Source organism: Hyaena hyaena, unplaced genomic scaffold, assembly GCF_003009895.1.
Source record: "Hyaena hyaena isolate Hyena2069 unplaced genomic scaffold, ASM300989v1 scaffold_1097, whole genome shotgun sequence".
Classification (NCBI taxonomy): Eukaryota; Metazoa; Chordata; class Mammalia; order Carnivora; family Hyaenidae; genus Hyaena; species Hyaena hyaena.
This window is the reverse complement of record NW_024081731.1, coordinates 536,954-561,503: the sequence shown is the minus strand read 5'-3', so window position 1 is coordinate 561,503 and position 24,550 is coordinate 536,954. Positions and strand designations below refer to the sequence as shown.

Genomic DNA, 24,550 nt, shown 5'->3' with positions numbered 1-24,550 from the left:
ATTTACTGACATATTCATAATTGTGCAAGAAGAATCAGCCCATTTTTTAATCACACTATTTTAGTTTTAGAAGTCTTTACTAGAGCTGTTTAATTCACCTTTAAATACTTGAGACTCTATGTTCTCCAAAGAGTATACATTTGAAAGAGAGTATATTAGTTGTCTTAAACTGTATTGGCCACTTTTACTTTTTGTGTTATAATAAATTCATAATATGTATATAAACATTTGAATATCCACAATGGAACAAGTATATTGCATATAATGGTTTATGTATAATTCTCTCTATATATAATTTTAAATATATGAGAAAGAAAATGTTACCTAGTATAAATAAAAATATACATATTAGTGTGCATGTCAATTGTCAACTAGAATTGGCTTAATATGATACCATCTGAATAAGAATTATGAATATCAATTTCTTTACAGAAACCTTGCATCTTATTGTGATGTATCCTAACAAAAAGATGATGAACAGTTTAATCTTCATCACTTTTAAAAAAACTACTGGCTGACTTTCTGTGTGGTTAAAATGGTATGACAGTAGCATAAGTTTAACCATTTTTGAAAATGATGGAAAAAATAATGAATATGTATCCTAGTTAGCTTGTACACTTGTACAATGTTATATAAAAAACTTAAAACAAAAGATAAACAAAATGAGACCTATATGCCACTGTAAGATATAACCACATGATTCTCAAGAATAATCAAGAACCATGCAAACCTCCTCTTGAGATTTTATCAGGGTTTTTTTCATTTGGAAAAGAAAAAAACTCAAGAAGAGTTTGGTTTATATATATAAGCCTAAACTGTAAAAAAAAAAAAAAAAAAAAAGAAAGAAAAAGAAAAAAAAAGAAAATTTGTTTTTACCTTAGTAACAATATAGTGGGAAAGATATAGACAAATGGATAAAGGAAGCAGTGACTACAGATCAAAATTTGAAAACCATTTGGTGAGAGAAGAAGGAAGGAATTCACTTAGAGAGCCAAACACAGGTTTGGTTGCGAAAAAAAAAATCTTGGATGTGTATTAAATCTTATCGAGCACAAAAATTTAAATTAGTGAACTAGAATTGCCTCATGTTATATAAATAATTATTATATATAATGATATTACATAAATCATCGTTTCTACTTTGGTCAACTGCCTATGAACTCTATATCAGCTCTTGATGATCTTAATCAGTGTAATTCTTTGAAAAAATGTTACTTTTAAAATTAAAGGATAAACATACTCAGGTATGACAGACTATTTAATCTTGGCTGTATGTAAATAATAATTTATGCTTTCTATCATTATTTGAGACTTATTTGAAAATTCCACAATATTTTCCAAACCTAGCATTAAAACACCTGTCTGAACACACACACACACATGCACACACACACACACACACACACACACACACCCAAACACACAGTTTCTCCTTCCGGTGAATTTGTTATCAGTTATGTCTTTTGCAAGTTGAATGATAATTAAGGTGAGGAAATTACTGACAAAGTTGAGATAAAGAAGTGGAAAATTTTTAGAAACATCAGTTGTAAAACTTATTTAGCTGTGACATTTTCTTCCTCAATTTTTATGTAAATATATGCCGTTTCCTAATTAATCTGGACAGTTTTATCTGAAGTGATATTTTAACAGAATATAAAATATATAAAGGAAATGTATAAACTATCAAAATTTATCAACATATAAAAATAACTATGAAATTTAAAAAATTGTTCAGAATTACTAACACTGCACATAGATAGGATTATATGGGGTTGGACATAATATTTCCGGTATTTTATTTCTTGGTGATTTCTGTCTTTTATGGACACTGCAATTTGATGATTCAAAAATGCATATATTTAAATATGTTATCAAGGGGCAAATTATTAGTGAAACAAGTGGTTGTGCTTAAGATGATTTAATACCAAATTAAGTATTGATTTGCTCTAAAAAAAAGATGCTACATCTTTTCCTGATCAAATGGGCTGCCATGAAAACAAAGTGGTCCATAGCCATGAAGCTTCCTGATAATGAGTGAAAAAACCCTAACATAATCAATTGTCAAGAGTTTCTAGACATAATTCCTGGATTTTTCTCACAGACAATAGTCCCTAAAAGCTCTTCTTTAATGTAGTCATTAAAATTAGGCATATCTCCTCTATCCTTTGTTCAAAATGCTCTGGGTATAATTCATTACAAGATGAGTGATATCTCAGTTAGTATCTATGGGGAAGCAATACAATGCTGACATGAAATAAATTCTTTCCTCTGCTCAGTCCATGATGATGACGCATGCCTTTTATCCCCCAGAAGAATAGAAAACACTTTTCACAGTATAGTCAACCACAGTATATAAAAATTGTCTGTTATAAATCCCATTTATACAGAAAACATCTTGGTGTTCCGTTTGAAGTTCTTAGCCATATGGTATAAAGACCACTAAAGTAATTGTTCATTCCGTAGTCTTTTTCTTCTAACTTTATATAGGTATCAGGGGTTCAAATATCATGTGACCTCATGGAAGACTTGCATATCTACTTTCTATAACTACATTGAATTATAACTAAATTTCTTAGAAACCAGTTTGAATACACTAAAAGATATGAATAGAAATAACTGATTCCTTTAGTCCATCACCAAAGTTGCAATCCTCTGGATTTTCATAAAATGAAGACCCACATTTTGTTTCACCCCTTTGGACAGAAACAAGGCCAAGCATAGATTGCCAAGATTTCAAATGCATCAATTCATAATTTATGACAATCTTCTTCTGGTACAACTTCCAGTATTATTTGTAATGTTCTGGTTATTCTGTCTACAAAGGAATAAAGAAGAGAAATTAAAAATGCACAGAAATCAGAAATGTGTAAAAACAGCAACTTGTGAATTATTTGAGGTTGAATACCGAAAATACACAACCGCCTATTTCATAGAGCACTTTCAAGAATTATTTACTTCATTAGAATCCCATCATGCTCAATTAATTTATTTGTCACTTCTGCAACTTCACATGATGGCTTCTCAGCAAGAATACATTAATATTTTGTATTCAAATAGGAACTTTAATTCATAGACCAGGAAGCTGAAAATATTTTGAGGCAATAGAACGAAGATACAAATAAACGTTCAAAAATATACTTCATATTTGGTTTAAAATTCGTTTGTTGTTTTAGTACCTGTGAGATTACAACCAATTCCTCAGCAAAATCAAATGATTCCTACTGTAATCTCCAGTCTCAAACTTGCAGGGTATTACTGAGTAAAACATCTTATGTCTCAGGGCTTTATTGCTTCATCTGCAGAATGAGGGATTTGGGAGTGCCATCAGCAAGATGGAGGGCTAGGAGGTCCCAACACTTGCCTCTACACACACACGCAGACACGTAAGCACGCACGCACACACACAAGCAAACTGGAAAAAAAAAAAACCCAACAATAAATAAACAGCTACAAACTGAAGAAAACAGCTCAGGGAAATTTCCAAACAAAAAGAAAAAGGAGCAAAAGTGTGGCAGAGCTCAAAAATTGAGGATGTGTACATAGAAATGTAGAGAAAGCATTTTGCCCATATCACCCCATCCCCCAGTCAGAAACTGGAGGACCCTAGCAAGCCTCATCCTGTGAAGGACTGCAGCTTTGGGTACCAAGGTCTCCCACAGTCCTCAATAATGCTGGTCCCAACTGATGGGGCATCCTGGACTGCCTCCACTCATCATCTGCTCCCTGAGGCTGGTGCTGCTGCTTAGGTGAGACTTGCCCCTGGGAGCCTTGGCTATTGACGTACCTACCCCGCTCAAGCATTGGGTGCCACAGCACATTACCGTGCACTAGACTGGAACTGCCACTGCTCTTGGCCCACTCCAGCCCCAGATTGGGGCTTTGTCCCATCATTACTCAGGAAACCTCCCCTCCATTAAGCTCCAACTTCAGAGCCTCTACAGTTACTCTTTGGCTATCATTGGGACTGTGCTACTATAGCCCTGAACTCTCCCCTCACAACTTGCCCAGGTCAAGACTCTGAACTGTCATTGCTGAGACAGACTCTTACTGTTCTGGTTCCTGCCCCCAGGTTCCAGGTCTTGGTGCTGATTCATCATTGCCAGACTTACTGCTACTACCCAAAGTGTCACTGTCTTCCTGTGTCCCAAGTCACTCTTTGGCTACCATTATCGGGGCTGTTCCACTCCTGCGCTGAGAACTTCCATCCCAGGACTCTGAACTGTCATTGCTGAGATGGACATTTGCTGCCCTGACCCTTGTCCTGTGAGTTCTAGGTCACAGTGCTGACCTATCATTGCTAGGGACACTGCCACTACCCTGGGCCCTACCCCTCAAGCTTCAAATAGAGCTCTGGCCCATTACTGTTGGGACAAGGCTACCATTGCTTCCCTTAACCCTACCCTCCAGGTCTTGGGTTGCAGCTCTGAAATATTGTTGCCAGGGCAGTGTTGCCACTCCTCTGTGCCCAGATCCCGGGATCACAACATGTACCTTTAACAGACCCCTGAGCCTGGGTGGCTCAGTCGGCTGAGCATCTGACTTCGGCCTAGGTCATGATCTCATGGTTCGTGGGCTTGAGCCCTGCATCAGGCTCTGTGCTGACAGCTCAGAGCCTGGAGCCTGCTTTGGATTCTGTTTCTTCCTCTCTCTCTGCCCCTTCCCCTCTCATGCTCTGTCTGTGTCTCTCAAAAATAAATAAACATTAAAAAAAATTTTTAATTAAAAAAAATCAGACCACTATCAGAGCTATGCTGTTGCTATTGTGGGTGCACTGGTGCCAGAGTTGGGACTTTCACCCACATCCCCAGGCTGCGCTACTACTGCACTTTGTCCCCCTGGACCCAAGCCACCTCTGCGCTGTTATTCCAGGACCCTTGCCACTGCTGCATTCCCTCCTACCTGCAGGAGCCACAGTGATGAATTTTTGAGACCCAGGTACCAGTTGCATGGGATATGTGCAGACGCCCACACTCTAGTCATCAGTGCTACAGCCACAGAAAGCGCACCTCTGCGTCAGGCTCCAGGCACTCTGGTCTCATCTGAGGATGCCAGCTCCAGTGCTGCTCTGGGGGCTCTGGGTGCCAGCATGTCGGACCAGGTGCCAAAGAGGGACTCCTTAGCTACAATTTCTTTCCATGGGCAAAAAATCCCAGTAAGTCTATCAGCAGATTTCTTAGCAGAGAACTTGCAGGCCAAGAGAGAATAGGATGATATATTCAAAGTACTCAAAGGAAAAAACAAAACAAAACAAAACAAAACACCAAAACTGCCATCAACCAAGAATAAGCTGTCATTCAGAAATAAAGAAGAGTAAAAGTTTTGCCAAACAAAAGCTGAGGGAATTTATAGCCAATAGACCTGGCTATAAGAAATGCTAACAAAGGTTCTTCAAGATAAAAAAAAAAATAGTAAAATGAAAACATATGAAAATATAAAATTCACTGGTGAAGGTAAATGTATAGTCAAATTGAAAATACTCTTGTATTGCAAAGGTATTGTGTGAATGACTTTGAGATCTGCCATATGGGTTAAGAGACAAAATTGTTGAAGTAACTATACATACAATATTTTGTTAATGGACACAGAATGTAAAAAGATGCAAATTGGGACATCAAAATAAATTATGTGTGAGGGGGCAAGTAAAGGGGTAAAACTCTACTATGCAATTGAGGTTAGCTTGTTATCAGCCGAAAGTAGATGGCTATAAATATAAGATGTATTATGAGAGCCTCATGATAATCATAGAGTAAAAACCTATAATAGATACACAAATGGTAAAGAGAAAAGAATTAAAACAAGCCACTATAAAAATATCATCATCTCATAAAGAAAGCAAGCAAGAGAGGAAGAAATAGACAGAGGAACTACAAAACAATCAGAAAACAATTAACAAAATGCCGGTAGTAAGTCTTTATTGATCAATAATTACTTTAAATGTAAATGGCTTAATCTCCAATTAAGAGACACAGCATGGCTAAATGGACAAAAAACAAGATTTGTCTACATGCTACCTCTAAGAGACACACTTAAGCATAAGGGGATTCACATACCTTATGAAAAAAGATAATTCAGGCACATGGAAAGCAAAAGAGAGCAGGGGTAGCTCTGCTTATATCAGACAAACTAGACCTTAAACTAAAAATGGTAAGAAGAAACAAAAAAGATGATTACATAATGATAAAAGGATCAATTCATCAAAAAGATACAGCAATTTTAATCATATATGTACCCAAAACTGGAACACCTAAATATATTAGGGAATTATTAAGGGAGAAATAGACAGCAATAGTAGGGAAATTCACTACTCCGGTTTCAAAAATGGATAGATTATCCAGACAGAAAATCAATAAGGGAGTAATGGATCTGAATGATACTTTAGACCAAATGAACCTAACAGACATACACAGAACATTCCATCTAACAGCAGCAAAATGCACATTCTTCTCAAGGACATACAGAACATTCTTTAGGATAGATCACATGGTAGATCACAACTGTTAGCAAATTTAAGAGAACTGAAATTATACCAACTATCTTTTTAATCACAATGGTTAAAAGATAAAATCAGTAACAAGAGGAAAGATTTAGAAAATCACAAATATGTACAGATTCTTCTGAACAACTAATGGGTCAAAAAAGAGATCAAAAAGGAAATCAAGAAATATAGTGAAATTGACTAAGAAGAGGAATCAAAAATCAAAATCAGAAAGAAAGAAGAGATATTATAATGGACACAACAGAAATACAAAGGATTATGAGACTTCTATGAACCATTATATGACAATAAATTGAATAACCTAGAATAAATGGATAAATTCCTAGAAACCTATGAACTCCTAAGATTAAACCATGAAGTAAAAATATCTAAAGAAACCAATATCAAGTAAGGAGATTGAGTCACTAATAAAAATCCTCCCAACACAGAAAAGCACAGGAATAGATGGTTTGTATTGGTAAATTCTACCAAACATTTAAAGAACACCAACCCTTCTCAAACCATTTCAAAAAATTCTAAAGGAAGGAACACTCCCAAATTCATCATATGAGACCAGCATTATGCTGACACCATAGTCAGAGAAAGATATTATAAGAAAAGAATACTACAGACCAATATTCCTGATGAATACAGACGTGAACATTCTCAACAAAATATTAGCAAATAAAATTCAACAACCTAATAAAAGAATCATTTACCTATCATGAAGTAGGATTTATTTCTGGGATGGAAGGATGCATTAAATATAGTATTGGTAATCCTAGCCAGAGCAATTAAGCAAGAAAAAGAAATAAAAGACACTCATATCAGAAAGATATAAGATGATCTCTGTTCACAGATGGGTGATCTCATATATAGAAAACCCTAAGCACTCTGTTAAAAATCTGCTGTAACTAATACATGAATTCAGTAAAATTGCAGGATATAAAACTAACGTAGAGAAATCAGTTGCATTTCTATACAGTAACAACAAATAATCTGAAAGAGAAATTAAGAAAGCAATTCTATTTACAATTACATCAAAAACAATAACATATATTAGAAATAAATTTAACCAAGGAGGTGAAAGACCTGTATGCTGACAATTAGAAGACATTAATGAAAGAGACTGAAGAAGGTACAAATAAATGGAAAGATATCTTTTGTTCCTATATTAGAAGAATTAATATTATGAAAACGTCCACATGACCCAAAGTAATCTAGAGATTCAATACAATCCCAATCAAAATTCCAAAGACATTTTTCATAGAAATAGAAAAAACTGTCTTAAAATTTGTTTGGAATTACAAAAGGCCCTGAATAGCCAAAGAAATCCTGAGAGAGAAGAACTAAAATGGAGGCATCAAAATACTTGATTTCAACCCATAGTACAAAGCAACAGTAATCACAACATTATAGTACTGACATAAAAAGAGGCACATAGATCAAGGGAACAGAATAGAGAGTCTATACATAAATACTCACATGTATAGTAAACTAAGTTGTTGTTGTTTTTTTATTTTTTTAATACTTACTTATTTTTGAGAGACAGATCATGAGCAGAGGAAGGGCAGAGAGAGAGGGACACACAGAATGAGAAGCAGGCTCCAGGCTCTGAGCTATCAGCACAGAGCCCAGTGCGGGGCTTGAACCCACGAACTGTGATGTAAGATCATGACCTGAGCTGAAGTTGGATGCTCAACTGACTGAGCCACCCAGCTGCCCCCTCATAAACTAAGTTTTGACAAGAATGCCAAGAACACACAATGGGGAAAGAACAGTCTCTTTAATGAATGGTTCCAGGAAAACTGTATATCCACATGCAAAAGAATGAAACCCTAGCTTGGACCGCTATCTTAAACCATTCACAAAAATTAACTCAAAATGGATCAAAGAGTTAAATGTAAGACCTAAGATCATAAAATTCCTAGAAGAAAACATAGGGAAAAAGATCCTTGACATTGGTCTAGGCAATGATAACTCACTAAAAGTACAGGCAATAAAAACTAAAACAAGTGTGGCTATACTAAAGTAGGCAGCTCTGCACAGCAAAGAAAACAATCAAGTTGAAAAGACAACCTACTGAATTAGCAAAAATGTTCACAAATCATACATCTGACAAGGGACTATCCAAAATAAAAATTTTTTATCCAAAATAAAAAATTCCTACAATTCAGTAGCAAAAAATAAAATAATCCAAATAAAAACCTGAATAGACATTGTTTGAAATGTCGTACAAAGACATAGGAATGGCCAACAGGTAAATAAAAAGGTGTTCAACATCATTAATCACCAGAGAAATGCAAATCAAAACCATAATGTGATATTACCTTACACCTGTTAGGATGGCTTTTTTTTAAAAAAGACCAAGGATAACAAATATTGGTAGGGATTAGAAGGAAAGGGAGCCTTTATACATTATTGTTAGGAATGTAAATTCTTTTAACCACTACAGAAAACATAATGGCAGTTCCTCAAAGCAAGTAAGAATTGAACTACCTATGAACTAGCAATCCAATTCCTGCAATTGAAATCAATATCTGAAAGAAGTGTCTGCACACCTATGTTAATTGGCAGCATTATTCACAATAGCCATGGAAACAATCTAAGTGTTCATCAAACAGAAAAATGGATACAAAGATGTGATCTCACACACACACACACACACACACACACACACACACTGGAATATATTCAGTCATGAGAAAGAAGGAAATCCTGTCATTTGCAACAACATTATTCTAAGTGGTATGAGTCAGACAGAGAAAGACAAATACTGTATAATATCACTTATATTATGGTATCTTTAAAAATGAACTTGCTAAAATAGATAGTAGAAGGATAACTGCCAGGGTCTAGGGGGTCAGGGAATTGGAGAGATATTGATTAAGAGTACAAACTTAGTTATGGAGATCTAATGCACAACAGAGTGATTATAGTCAACAATATTGTATTGTAAAAAGTGCTAAGAGACTACATATGCACTGTGCTAAACAACAAAAGAAATGATAAAGATATGACATGATAAAAGGTGTTAACTAATGCTAGTGTGGTAATATTGCAATACATAAATGTATCAAACCAACACATTATCCACCTTAGATTTATACAATGTCAAAATGTCAATTATAACTCAATAAAAAATAATTTAACTAAAATAAGAAAGGGCTTAGGCTAGAAAGTAGTTCTCAAAGTGTAATCACTGGACTGGGATCATTAGCATAGCCTGATATACCAGAAGTGCAACTTTTCAAAGCCCTATTCCAGACCTGCTAAATTGGAAACTGAAGGTGGGGTCCAGAAATCTGTGATTCTACTAGACACTAAAATATAGAAACCAGTGGGCTGGATGATCTCTAAGGTCATTATATCTTGGCAATTCTAGAACTCAGCAATGCTAGTTTCTCAGTGTGTTAGTTCTTGTTCATCTCTTATCTTTGTAATCAATCCCAACAGAACGTCTTCAAACTGCTACTGATGCTGGAACCTCTAGAGTCTATCTTCTTGTTAGTTTCAGACCCATATCGTCTCTCATCCAGACATATAATCTTTCTCCTTTTTCATGACTTGTCAACTGTAATAATACCTTCCTAGCAGTATTTCATGTCACTACAAACGCATATTTTTATCCATTGCTTTATAATAGTGTTCCCCAAAGTTGTTTTTCTCCACACACTAATTTTTATAATATGCATTAATTATAAAGAACCCAGCACAGTTCTGGTAAATGGTAAAGTCCATGTAAATTTTTCTTGAGTAAATTACATTTGTTAAGAGCCTATTCTACACTGAGATGTATGGGGAACACAAGGGAGAGCTCGAGAGTAATAAAAGTCCATGTTTACAGAAAAGGGAAGTGGTAAAATTACCCAAGAAAAACAGATTGTGGAAAACTAAGTATCCATCAATAGAATGGGATATATGGCATAGAAGGAATCAGGGTTATCTGGTAGGTTGAAACATTTCAGGCATCTGCAATGCCGGATTGCAAAGCAGTAAGGTTAAATTTACATCCTCTCCAACTTTTCCTCCCTGAAATAATCCCTACAATGATGACTTGTGTGTATGTCTGTGCTCGCTTACATGCGTGTGTGTGTGTGCGTGTGTGCACAAGCGTGCTTACTCACACATTTATCTACTGAACAAAAGCCTTTTCCAAAAGTCTGTTTCTATATTCTGGGACCCCCAGCCCTTTGCTTTCTTAAACATCTTACTTACCCATGTCATAGCACAGCATCAGTTTCAGAGAAAAGGAGAGCAACTTAGAGATCCTGATGCTTTGCTAGTGTGGCAATCTCCTTTCGGAAAGCTCAATTTAGATCTTCTATGCAGCAGCACATATAGGGGCAAATAATCTGTCTTCTGGTTTTGCACCCCCATTCCCTTCTTCCATGTTCAATGAGTTCTGTTACATTCTCTCCTATGACTCTCTTATATTCTCTCTTGGGATCTCAAATTTTGACTAATTATCATCATAAAGGAGGTTTGGGCGGAGTGACTGATTTTGGCCCTGAATAAGCTATTAGAGCTCCACCAACTTTTCCTTCTAGGTCATCTACATTCATGGGGTCAGACAGGGGTATTCAGCAGACTCAAGTAACCCTCTTGGAGGCTTCTTGCTTTCCCAGGAAAGCTGCAGAGCATGTAGCATTCAACTGCATCCATGCTTATATAGGCTTTTCACATTGGGGATAATCAACTGATTATCATAGAATGATACTATTCTTTCAAACAAAGTTGAGCCGATGAGTCTGCATTTGGTGTTTTCTGTATCTGCAACCTACAAGAGCAAATAGCAAATAGCAAACAGCAATTGCAGTATTTTCAGCTTTACTTTTCATGTTCAGTCGTCTTTGAAATCAGCTGAAACAACTGACCCTGTGAAAGCTGATTTACCCAACCACACTTGGTACAAGCAGGTGGGCTTGGGAATCTATAGCCCGAACGGGCTAAGTCTGTGAAGCATTAGCCCCAAACCAGTCAAATGCATTACACAGCTTTCGAGGAGGCATCATAAATGAAGTTACTATGACAGACCATGAGAAGCATATGCTTTTGGAACCCTGGAATTACAAAGTCATGGTCTACAAAGATGGACTAGGATCATTTTGCTGGTGCTCCCCAGTATCCTTCTTTATAATCAAAGATGTTGCTTAAATACGTTGTCCTCCATATATTGCCCCGAGCAAGAGGGACCAACTTCTAGTTACCTCACTCATCTCATCTGTGACATGGTTGGACTGATAAATAGAGGCAGCCAAGTAAAACAGCTGCTGCTAGCCCTAGCCTGGGCTGGCCAGGTCTAACTACCTCTATGTATTTGAGTACATCAGTGGGGTACCTGCCCTGTTTTCCTTGGGTGAGAAGCTCATGTTTCTACAAATAAATAAATAAATATCCAGAAAAACTCACTACTCTGTCACAGATGGCAGAAAAATGCATTCTGTGTATCTGACTATTCCCCTAAGAGCACATTTTCTTTTCACCCTAGGAATGCTATCAAACAAAATGTGGTTCAACACTGGCATCCTGTGGCCAGAGAAATTCATCAAATCTCAGAAAACCTCAGATCCCCTGGTTCTGAGCATTCCTGGCTATCTGTGCCAAGCAGCTTTCTCACCATTTTCTGAAGGCTGTTCGGTTACCTCACATTGTTTCTGGAAGCACCTTACGTAAGATGTATTTTGATCAACTATCATTTCAGAAGGCTAACCTGTTCATGTATATTAGGGTGAAAATAAATGAGAGTAGAAGGTCTAAAGAATGTTCCCCAACAACAATAACAAAAATCTGATACCAAATCACAGAAGCTCTCCATGTTCACACTGAGATTTTTCCTAATGAGGAGGCAGTTGGGAAAAAGGCAAGGTAAGTGGGCAGGACTCCGCTGTTTGTGTGTCTGTGTATGAGTGCTTTGCTTTGGCCAAAGGCTAGGAAAATACTTGCTATTGCAGCAATAAATATTATGAATTTTCTTTATTTTACTGCAAGAATGCTGCCTAAGAGGAAAATCAAACAAAATTATGGAGGATTGTTGTTTTTGCTACTCACTTTCAAGGCAGCTATAAAGATAAAGGGTTACAAGGCTCGCAGTTTAAAGGCAGAATTGCCATGCTCCCTGGTAAGACTTAATGGCATTTTTGAGATCCAAATAACCATTATGGGACTACTGCATCGTGGCTGCTTTCACAAATGGCTACACTAAATTTGGAGTCCTTGAAGATGTTTGAAACATCATTAGAGACAGAAAAACAAAGAAAAAAAACCTTCAACATCACATGAGCATGGAAAACCATCAAAGAGGGGTCAAGTGTGAAAAGCGGTAGCTGGTATACCCTGACAAAGAAATGTGCAAAATACATGCGTGCATGTGAGCAACAGGAAAGGACATTTAGAGGTGGCTGCCTCCCAACAAGAGGAACACAATCCCTACTATGTGAGAGAAGACATGGAATTTGCTCTTTCATCATGCTTCTTCTCATCATACCCATCTGTAAGGGTACTAGCTCTTTCTTCCTCAGTTCTCTGGCTTTTCCATGGTGCTCAGGGGATTTGAACGGTCTCTAGCCAGGATCTGAGATAGACACAGTCCTCACAGTGATGAGCGCTAATCTCTCCTAAACATTGGTAATAGGGATGGTAGTTATTGTTTAACAGTATTCTTTTTCATTTCAGAAAAGCCTCAATATTTATTGCCTACAATGGACAAAATGGGACTAAAAATATTCCACAGAAAACTAGTGTGATCTAACAAGAAATCGAGATTAAATGCCCTGTGAGACAATCAGTGTGCCTGTGTTAGCCTTGAGGAACCAAACTTTTATAGTAATACCTATTCAGGGAATAGTGTTGGCAGCTGGAAAACAAAATTCAGATATAAATAGCAGCATAAGGTCTAAAGATACCAAATACCAATTAAAAGCTAATAAAGAGAAGCAGCAAAAGTCTATTTTAAATGGCTGACTTCTAAATGAGTTTGTGTAGCATACTAGAGAGTCAATATGTAGATATATTATAACGTTTATTTTTTTTGTTTGTTTCTGAGTTTTAGGAACACTGACATGATTTATTAACAATTTTATTAGAAATATCAGAAATCTCCCCGAACTTTTTACCAGGTTTTTAAAAATTAATTATGATAAAAGAAGTAAATTCAAGTAAGCGAGAACGAAAGTTGTTTTCTAAACTCCCCTAACTAACCAGCAAGAACATGGCTGTTCATCTGGCTATATTTTTCACTTCTCTCTTGTCCCTCAGGCACCCACTCTACAAAGACCCTGGACTTTGAAGTCCAGCAGATGTGGGTTCAAATCCTGATCAATGGTTTAAAATCTGTACACTCAAAAACAAATTCTCTATCGCCCTTAGTCCTGTTTCCCATCAGAAATAAGACTAATAAGCACTAAACTCAGAAACTAATAAGCACTAAAGCTCAGAAATACATGGAGCCTATGTAGGACAGAACGAGATGGTATAAGGGAAAGCCTCACTCAGCAGAGATCCTGACAGATAGAGGCTGTTCTAATCACCCTTTCTATCTACTGATCTCCTATTTTTCCTCTTCTCCCAACCTACTTGGTCCCCAAGACCTATTGGGTTTTCCTCTTTAATATCTTTCACTTTCTCTTGGACCCTGTCAGCATTGTCCATGTTCAGAGCCTTCTCGGTCCTGATGCAGGGTTACCGTGGTAACTGCCAATCTTGAGTCTCTTCAGCCTTGACCCTCTCTAATCCATTCTCACTGTACCCAGAATGATTTTTATAAAACATAGCGCTGCCTGAGTTTGAATTCTAGCTGCTCTACCTAATATGTGCATGACTTGGCACAAGTCACACGAATTCTTCTACTGTATAACTCAAAATCTATAAAATGGGGATAATGATTTTTTCCTACATCAGAAGGTTATTATAAGGATTAAACAGGGCCATATATGTGCTAACACATAGAAATCACAACATAAATGTGAGCTATTATTCTTCTCTTCATTGTTCTTGCTCTTCTCATGGCCCTTCAGTGTTCACCATGCCTATTAAACAGGGTACTGTCATAATCATATTTGAGACCTTTGTAAGACTCTGCCCAACTCCCTCTCAAACCTCATATCAATCAGCAAGTAGCATGTTATGATATAGAATCAATAAGCTGAGCTCAACCCAGAATAAAAAATAATTAGGTTAGTAAGGGAGTCAGGAAAGCAATTAGGTCATTTATAGAACTGCTGATAAAATTCTATCTACAAAAGCTCTCTTAAGAAGTGATTAGAGCAGCTCAGACTAAATATCCGGAAAGGATTGAGTGGCTGTACCCTAAACATCCTTCCTGCTTCTTCTTCTCCTACTTCTAATTAAAATGCAATAATGTCTTTAAACTAGCAGTTGCCTTACTTGTATTTTTCACTTTAAAGTTCATGCGTGTATATACACATAGATGAGTTTTCTACAACGCCATCTCTCATGAGATCCTGAAACTGTGTAAAGGCCTTACCTGTCATTCTTCTAAACCACTTGGGCTTCTTGTCCCATATGATAAAGAGATAGTATGCAGGGACTCCAGTCAGAGTAATGATGAAGCCAATCCCTGTACTAAATGGGTCGGAATACAGGGAAAGGGCAACCATGAACAGACACGTGAAGGAGAACAAAGCCGGGATGAACAGCGGCACCTGGAACACAGCACAGAAAAAAAAAAAAAATCACTTCGAACAGTTCTAGAGACAGAAGATGGGTTCAAGAAGAGCACATCAGGGGCACCTGGGTGACTCAGGCAGTTGAACGTCGTATTCAGCTCAGGTCATGATCTCAGGGTTTGGGAGTTTGAGCCCTACGTCAGGCTCTGTGCTGACAGCTCAGCACCTGGACCCTGCTTCGGATTCTGTGTCTCCCTCTCTCTCTGCTCCTCCCCCATTTGCGCGCTCTCTCTCTCTCTGTCTCAAAAATAAATAAACATAAAAAAAAAGAAGAGCGCCTCGGTCAAGTCACATGATCGGATCATCCCCGCTGGTCATGTGAGCAGGTGATGGCACCATCCTACCTCACCTTGATAGGAACAGCTCTTTAATAGGGCACAGCGAATGTGGAAACCTACTCCCTTAAATTAAAAAAAAAAAAAACCTTTGGAAAGAATAAGCCTAGGATAAAGAAGTATATTTCATTAGAGGGGTTTTCTTTGAATTGTTTCACTAGTTAAGTACCATTATGATTTATGTTTTTGATTTGAAAAGGTTGGCTCCTTGATAATTATGATTAGAATCCGCTTGAATGTAGAGTCAAGAGCACGGGCTGCTTGTTACATGTGAAAGCCTTTCAGTGCATATTGATTTTCTGCTGGACACTCACAATAAGAACTGACAGGAATAAAACAGACCAACTCCTATTCAACCGCTAATAAAGATGTTTCCAGCATTAGGCAATGGATGTAATTAGAAACAAATTCTGACAACACGACTGACAACATTATCTGTGTTATTTCTTAAAAGCAAATAGATAGTGAGGTCAAATCAATCCATGAAGGTTCAAGGCTAAAGGAGTTGAGAAACATATTCGTCAGCCCTCACAAAAAGAAATGCTTAGTTACGGTGAAGGGTGTTCTGTTAAGGGTACATTTATACGTCTTCACTTTCCCTATTTATTTTACATTTTTATTCCTTCTAGAATATTCCTTCTAGAATGCATAAAAAGAGCAACATAACAACATAACATTTAAGAAAACTTAAAATGCCTGTTTTGTACAGTGGCATCCTGTTTAGGGTTTCAATTAGTGACCATTCTGCATGTATCTGTCTCCATCTTTCTCAGCATGGCTATCCACGATTATACAGCATAAAAACACAAGTATCCCATACTGTGAACACATCAGGCCATTAGACACATTCAAGAAAAAGCAACATAACAAATACCCTCTACGTCTACCACTTTTCAGAAATGTGACATATAAAGCTAGGCGCCTCACATAAACGACTTGATGAATTATTTTTCCAAGCTCAAATAAATCCAATATGAAGGCACTACCTGCAAGAGTTAAGCATTTTACTCCAGAGGATGCTGCTCCCTGCCCAAGTTCCTCATCATCAAGTTATGACAAAGGGAGGCCTAGGTATTAGGGGAAAGATTTATGTAAACCCATCAAGATGACTGAGGTTACCTTGAAAGGACGATGCATATCTGGGCGTTTGTATCGAAGATAAATCAGCCCAGCGACCGCCAGCCCAATAAAAAGCCACCTGGCAAAACTGAGGAAATTCAAAAGGCTGTAGAGGTCCCCAGAGAAGAGCATTATCATCGTCAAGGGGTGCTGGGGGAGGGGAGAAAAACCACACTCAGTGAGTTAAAAGAGAACACAACTGATAACAAACAATAACATCACTACAAATTACGATTATCTTTTTCATGATTATTTATACCGATAATCTACCATAGGGATTAAAACCGATACGCAACTAACTTCCTATCTATATTCTGCTCTTATACTCCATTACACACCAGTCGCAGCATGAGAAGATCATCATTACCACTTAATCAGAGGGAATTTTATATGGATGTTTAGTTTTTGGTCACTTTTTTTTTTTCATTTGAGAGAAGAGAATGTGTTTTCAAAGAGTAAAACACCAGATAGTCAGTGACTTAAATGTAAAGATCCAGAGACTGAGAGTATTGGTAAATAACTAACGCCAAAAATCAAAAGTGTACCCAATCAGAAAATCCAGAGAGCTCTGTAAATGGTTTCTGAGAAGCCCTTGGCTGTGCACCCACATGAAACACGGCCGCTTCTTGGGGATTCTGCCATCTCCTGAATGCAAAATCTTGACCTTCTCTTCCTCCACACTTACTCTCCCGTGTGCTCACCACGTGTGACCCTCAAGACCGCAGAAAAGAATGAAGCGCAGAGATCAGCTTCGCAATGTCTCTGCAGCTGTGCATGCCAAGGACGGCACCACCGATAGCCATGGCTTAAAATGAAAAGCCCTCTTCACCGAATAATACATTCTGTTCCCATAAGTGACGTTAACTTCCAGATTCCACACAGAGAGGATGCATACTTTACAAACAAATTTCAAGGAAACATTCTGGAACAGATTAAATGCATGAAGCAAAATGCCCAAGGTATTCTACGGGGCTCCTGACAGCAGATTCCATTTGACAAAAATGTTACAAAATAGTAGGTAAAAATGAATATAACGTTGCCAGTGGGTATTTGAGGACTTTTATACCTTGCACAGTCTTCTGTACCTGCCCCTTCACAACTACTTTTCTCTGCATAAAGAATTCTGTAACTCATGTTTAGTTTCGGTGCTTTTCTTTCTTCCCTTTAGAGTTACGCTTAAATATTTTCCTTTTTATCACGGAATCACTGCACTGTCTAAAATTTCATCCAATTTTTTCTCTAATTTTGCGTGCATTACATTACAAGGGGCCTATGAAATGACATCTTGGTGCTGTTGGACTGTGGCTTTTAGCTCCACTCTCAGTATGTAGAAATGGGGCTCGATGCTCTGCATTTTTCTCTGTGACGCTTTATGTCAATGACAGGAGCCAAGGAAATCATTTCCCTTAGACCTCATGCATTTCTACAAAGGTGCAAGAGAAGTGATGTGGTTATTGCCCCACAGCATCAAATATGCATCAGCAATACTGAATAAGAAATACTGGGAAGCAATGGAAAATAGTCTGCCTCTCACTCTCCACCAAGATATACATAGATCCAATTTAGCGACAAATGAGAAAGTAAAGCACTATCTACAGTCTGGTTGGGAATCCGTCTTTGGTAACCTATTATTCAAGCTTATATCTAGGTATACTTTTTAATATGCATTACCAAAACAATAACAGCTGGCAGAGGAGTGTGCTTGCGGACATGAATCATGGAGAGGATTTCTGGAAGGTGACCCTCTCGAGACGCAACATAGAATAACCTGATGGGAGAAAAATGTGGGTGGAGTTGACTGGATAATTGATCATTTCAAAGGGAAAAATCTAGACATCTAAAAGAACACTTGCATCTAATTTTATACCAAATTGTTTGTCATTTCTGAGGTGATTAATTTGATTTTGCTTTTCAGATAAGGCAGAGAATCAAAAGAAATCTGACTTCGAAGTTTAGAAAATCTGCTAACATATTATATTACTCATTGAGGAGAAACAGTAGCAACATCCAACTCAGCATAGCTCTCCCTATGTATAAATAGCTGATGGTGAATCTAGTTCTAGATTCTTAGTATTGTATGTGTGTTGTCAATCCAATTCAGCCCAATACACACACCTACACACACGTACGCATACACGCACACACAGACATGCACACATTTAAGCTTATATTTGTATTTTTCTGATTGGATTTTAATCTGACATTAAAATAAAAGGGACTTCTGCAACCAACAAAAGGAAAGGGATACACATGGTCGGGTGGTGATTTCTGGCATCTCTTACTTTACTTTTTTCTGGTCACCTTTAGAGAAACAAAAGATTTTATCACCAGAAATAAAATGCTGTTGTTAGAGTCTGTAGACACACTATTAAAAAGAAAAAAAAGAGAAAAAACTCCCTGCCCGGCTTCAGTGTAGGCTATGAATAGACGAGCAGTGCCCTCTACTGGGCAGAATGAGACATTCTATTGATAGTTGGACGAAGCACTCGATCTTCTATGCCTCTTTAAAAACAACAGGTTTGGAGGCACTATTTCTTTTCTTTTTAAACCTATCCTTATCACATCCAATCTCAAAAACAGAAATACATTTCTGGAAATGCTTGAACTCACTCACCTGGAGACAGCAAACACACCACCATTCATGGAGCCAAAGCAGGAGAGGGCAACAAAGATCGGAACTGCTAATGAGAAATTTCCCAGTAGCCGCTCAGAAAAGGTCTGGTGAGAGACGGACGAAGCAAATTAATGCTCTGCCAGAAAGTGGAATAAAATGAAACAATTTAGGCCAAACTCGCTCCCTGACTTTCTTTTTTAGTCTGGTGATACGTGTATGTTTTATAATCTTTCTTTTTGGCTAGGGTCAGGCTAACTTCTTAGACAATAATCTAAAGCAGTATCGTGGCACTGCTTCTTGCAAAACTATGGGCAAAGGTCTGAACAAGCTCCTTCTCTTCACTTCCAAAAAGCAATGATCCATTTATTGAATATTTATTAAGTATGATGTCTATCATCTCTGATTCCGGTAAGTAAAAAAAAAAGCTCGGTTCAGAAGACAGAAACCCTTCAATGCATTCTCTTTACCCTGGAAATCCACATTGTTATAGTGAGGTACAAATGTATACTGAGAAGTACTACACATAACTTGTTTCATAGACCAATCCTCCTGTTAGGACATAAAGTATAGTGACAAATAATTGATGGCTTAATCATTTATTTCACCTACATATGAGCGGTTCCAAAAATCTTGTGCCTAGAATAATCACAGTAGCTGAATCTCTCTTTATTGAGGCCCTCCCTCCCTCCCTCTCAGGGATCTGCCAATTCCTTCTGTGGTTTCCCATAAAAAGGCTAGAATACAAATGCAAGCCTGAGAAAATCAAGCCACAGAGAATATGAAAGATGATCAAAACTTCTGAAATTTCCTCTCATGCTCTGGTATATGCAATACTGCAAATTCCATGAAAGATGTATTTTCAAAAAGAAAAAAAAGTGGGATTCTTTAGTTGTCCTTGATGCAGCTGGTGCAATGTAATTAATGGACCATGTTGCACTCAAAGAGTAAGTGCTGCCCTTTGTCTAGTAAGATGAGATGACTGACCCGACATTAGCAAACTTTGTACATTTGGTTGTCTGGTAGGACTTACAGCAGTGGCAAAGTCTTGTTTTAATACAGTGAACACGCACGTAGGTTCACATGAAATGAGATAATTTGTTCCCTGTGGATGTTGCCCATATGAGGTAATAGTGACTATTTTAAAAGGAACTGACATCTAGCGATGGGAAGTTATATTTTCACCCTTCATTGTTATGAGGTCATGAATGAATGCTCCTTTACCAGCTAAGTTTTGATACAAAATAAAAGTATGTGTCACAGAATGACAGTCCCGTAACATGACCTTTGAGAGCAAAGATGGTCCTGAGGTCAAATAAATGTTGGAAAATGCTGTAAAATTATAAGTATCCACTTCTTAGGGAGTTAAAATGCACATTAGCATCTTTCATATTCTGAGAAGTGCTTATAGCAATGACATCTGTTTAACTTTGAAAAACTCAGTATTTCCTAAAATTTATAATATCCCATTACTGGTATTCAAAAGGATATACTAGAAAAAACAAATATGTTTGGTCCTTTGGAAATTCGTAAGTAGTACTTTCGAAAATAGACTTGAACTTGGCCTTTGAAAAGTTTATGAACAGGAAAGAATACAGAATAAATTGCAATTCTCATGCCAAAATATACATTCATTTAAATTCAGTAACTGCCCACCAATCCTTAAAGTCACATTGGAGAAATATCTTCCATTCAACATGCACATGTGGAAATGTGTGTTTAAGCATGTATATGTGGAGATGTTTTACATCAGTCAAACAATGCAGGAACCCATATAGGACTCTGGCTGTATCGGTTAAATGGAATTGCTAAGGTGTGTTCTAAATTTTTTATATACTCATTATTATTCAGGTCAAGAAAATATTACTGAATTTCAAAACAGTTTCTGCTGGAGGGAACTACTGTAAAATTGCATCAACTCATTAACCTAAATTCAAACTGGCATGTTCCCAACTTGGACTTACCACTGCCACAGCATTTGAAAGCAACAGTTCCTCAGCACTAATGGTCGTAAAGTAGGCCACATTTGTTAGCACGTAGCCAGTAGTGACGATGGCCATGGATATACAGATTGCAAGGGGGATGGTTCTGAAATGCACAAAGGAATTGCTTATTAGTCATCTTTCGTGAGTCATTCTCTGAAAGCAAAGACGATACGATAACAGGCTGATTTGAACGAAGAGTAAAATAGGATGTACAATAATTACAGGGTCTGTTGTGTATGCATATTTTACGGGGGAGAAGGACTACATATTCCTTTGTAATTTGATAAGGTCCATGGGATCACTTACTTCATTTGCCTTGTCTACTGCTCTACCCTCAGAACAAAAGGGTCTATCCCATTCTCGTACTCCTTTAATGCTATAGCAGTGTTTCTCACGCTTGAGCGTGCAGCCCTCTCCTGGAAGGCTTGTTGAAACACAGTTTTCTGAGCAATCTTGAGTTTCTGATTCGGTAAGATCTGCATTTCTAACAAGTTCCTGGGCAATATCTATGTGGCTGGCCAGGGGGCCACTCTTTGAGAACCATGGTCCTATGTACATCTCTAATACTAATTTACTGCCTTGACATCTTTCTAATACTTAACCCCAGAAAGGTCTTTCCCATTCAGTTTTTCCCCTTCAGCAGCTTCCCTGATCAGCAAATAAGTTGCACACTTTTGGAAGCATGAGAGCAAGATATATCTACCTTTCTCAATGATAGTAATAATAATTTCAAATATAACACAAAAAGCACAGAAGTGCTCGCAATAATGACTTTGCACTGCCCTGCTGTGAGTTCAAAGGAAGCTGAAGATCATGAGTATCTATTAAAGCAACAGTGCAGATAATCCCATGAAATTAAGAGGTGACATGCTGTGAAGTACATATGACCGGACAGTGCTGACACTCTGTGGCATCAAGAAGTACCCGGCACAAATGCAATGTTATGTCTTCATTTAATGCACTGGGAAAGCCTGGAGTTACTGACCCTAATAATTTGATTCCATGTTACCGATACACATTACTTGCTTAACATAATCACCTCTTCAGACTCTTTCCAGTTCAAGCAACTTAAAGCTTTAGCTCCCTGCACAAAGGCTGATGGGTTTTTTCGCCATAGAGCTTATCAGCTCTCATGGAGCCTTAAGCCTGCTGGGTGCCACTAATGAAGACCTCAATATAATTTCTTCCAAGATGAAAATACAGTTCAGAACGGGGAGGGTGGGGGAGGAAGGCACAACCTGTCTCACTCCCCAAGCTGGGTATGTTTAGCAAACAAAGTCCCAGCTCATTATGCTGAACAGCACTATCTCCCGTCGAGAACAGGCAAACCTAGCCAGTCAGCAACTGCCATTCATTATGCTGCTTGGAGCCTGACACTTCCCCTGATCCCCAAAGCCTTAAGCCTTGATGGGGGAACACAATGACCTCTAAATCCTGGCATCCTAATATAAAAGTAGCAGATGTTCCCTTTCCCCAGTGTGAAGAGGGTCCTGTGGAATTTTCTGTTAACTCCATCACATGCATTGCTAGTTGTGATTGATAAGCACTACATTTAAGCAGAGGAAATCACTGGGCCAATTAAATATAAAGCATTGAATGGCATAAGACATATTAAAAATGAATTCTGTTTCTTTGAAAGGAAGGCTGTATGTAAATGCAAAGGGCTAAGAAGGCAAACTTGAAGGTAGATGTGCAGCTTTTCAACTGCTTGCTGTATTATTTTAAACCCGAGTCTTTTCCATTTTTATAACATCCCAAATGGTGTATTAAGCTCTTTCTCTGGGGGGAGAGAAGTGGGGAGGGAGATGGGGGGAGAGAAACTCTCTATTCCTTGCAAGAACGGGATTAAGAAGTATAAAGTTCCTGTTAATAAAAGCTGAGGTGACACTGTAAGTGCACAGGAGTAGCTTACCTGTCCAGGACAGGTAGTACTGTCACATCATACGAGGCTACAAATTAGCAGGGAGAAGGCAGTCTGAAATTTGGGCTGTGGCCCTCCCCGCATAGAATCCAGCCTCCAAGCTCTGCTCTTCCAAGGCGGCCTCCCTGTTTTCTGCTTAGAGATTATGGTATGTCTGAGGGAAGTTTTCTAAATTGATTTTAGCAGAAGGAATACTAAAAAAAATATATATATGCAACTTTTTTTTCTCAGCTTGTCAATAACAAAAAAACCCCACAGCAATAGCCATTGCCATTTACCTGGTGGGTGTTATGTGCCTGATATTTTATTAGGTGCTTTACATATTTGCCTCGTTTTATCTTCCAAAAGTCCTGTGAGTTAGGAACATCATCACCATTTTATATGTAAGGAAATGAAGTCTTGGAGAGTTTAAATAACTGGTTAAGGATATACAACTGGTAAATGGGAACCCAGAATTCAGCTGATCCGTCCTAGCTGAAGTCATAGCATTGTAACCACTAAAGTGAACTTTCTCTCATGCATGTGGACTCTCGGTCTCATAATTATTCATTTTCAGAGAAATCATAATTGCTGAATATAACGTTTATTGCAAAGCTCTTATCAAGCCAGTATTTCTCATACAGTCATTGAAAATGCACCTTTATTTACTATAAGGAAGGGAAAAAAAACATATTCCATGATTTTTATAATTTTTCTGTGTAACATGAACTGGAATGTCAAGTGAATGTTTGCCAAAGTTTCAATGTTTAGAAAATGAGGTATTCTTTAGATTTAAAAGACAACAGAAGCTCACTTAACACATTTCCCTAGACATGGGCACCTGGGTAGCTCAGTCAGTTAAGCATCAAGCTTCGGCTCAGGCGACCATCTCACGGTTTGTGGGTTCAAGTCCCGCACTGGGCTCTGTGCTGACAGCTCAGGACCTGGAACCTGCTTCAGATGCTGTGCCTCCCTCTCTCCCTGCCCCTCCCTCCTTCCCCCACTTATGTTGTGTCTCTGTCTGTCTGTCTGTCTGTCTCTCTCTCTCTCTCAAAAACAAAAATTAAAAAAATAAAAATAAATTTCCCTAAACAGTTTTTCCAGGAAAAGGAGGAAAAGCAAGCATGTCTGCCCCAGAAGCCAAAATGTGTAGATTATTAACAATTTTACTATCAGCTCAGATATACTACATAGAGATTAGACCAAAAAATCAAAGGAGCTCACAATATAAGACAAAAGAGAGAAAGGGTCCAACCTTGTGGCAATTCATAGGTCCAGAAGCAGTTCCTCTCTAAGTGAATTAGGCCATGAGTATGGGAGGGGGTATGGCAAAAGAGCCACTATCTTCTGTCCTTAGGTTCCATTTCACTTTGACAAAGGGAAGGAAGGAGGAGAAGGGTTTGTGGCTGCCTTGGCATAAACAGCAATCAATTACAGA

The 24,550-nt window shown here is 37.9% G+C and overlaps 1 protein-coding gene across 3 annotated transcripts in view; it reads right to left on the bottom strand.

Annotated features, from left to right (window-relative positions):
• SLC7A11 (solute carrier family 7 member 11) overlaps positions 1 to 24,550 on the bottom strand; it is a 94,202-nt gene that overhangs the window by 15,012 nt on the left and 54,640 nt on the right. The window contains exons 7-12 of one of the 3 annotated variants that reach the window (XM_039222286.1): positions 21,192 to 21,315; positions 19,231 to 19,334; positions 18,288 to 18,384; positions 16,617 to 16,766; positions 14,961 to 15,138; positions 2,335 to 2,815 (exon numbers count right to left, since the gene is read on the bottom strand). In XM_039222286.1, the coding sequence (XP_039078217.1) occupies positions 2,748 to 2,815; positions 14,961 to 15,138; positions 16,617 to 16,766; positions 18,288 to 18,384; positions 19,231 to 19,334; positions 21,192 to 21,315 (721 nt within the window). In that variant the 3' untranslated portion in view covers positions 2,335 to 2,747. Of the gene's footprint in view, positions 1 to 2,334; positions 2,816 to 2,919; positions 3,297 to 14,960; positions 15,139 to 16,616; positions 16,767 to 18,287; positions 18,385 to 19,230; positions 19,335 to 21,191; positions 21,316 to 24,550 lie in introns of those variants that run through there. The other 2 variants (XM_039222288.1, XM_039222287.1) reach the window with 2 other exon arrangements.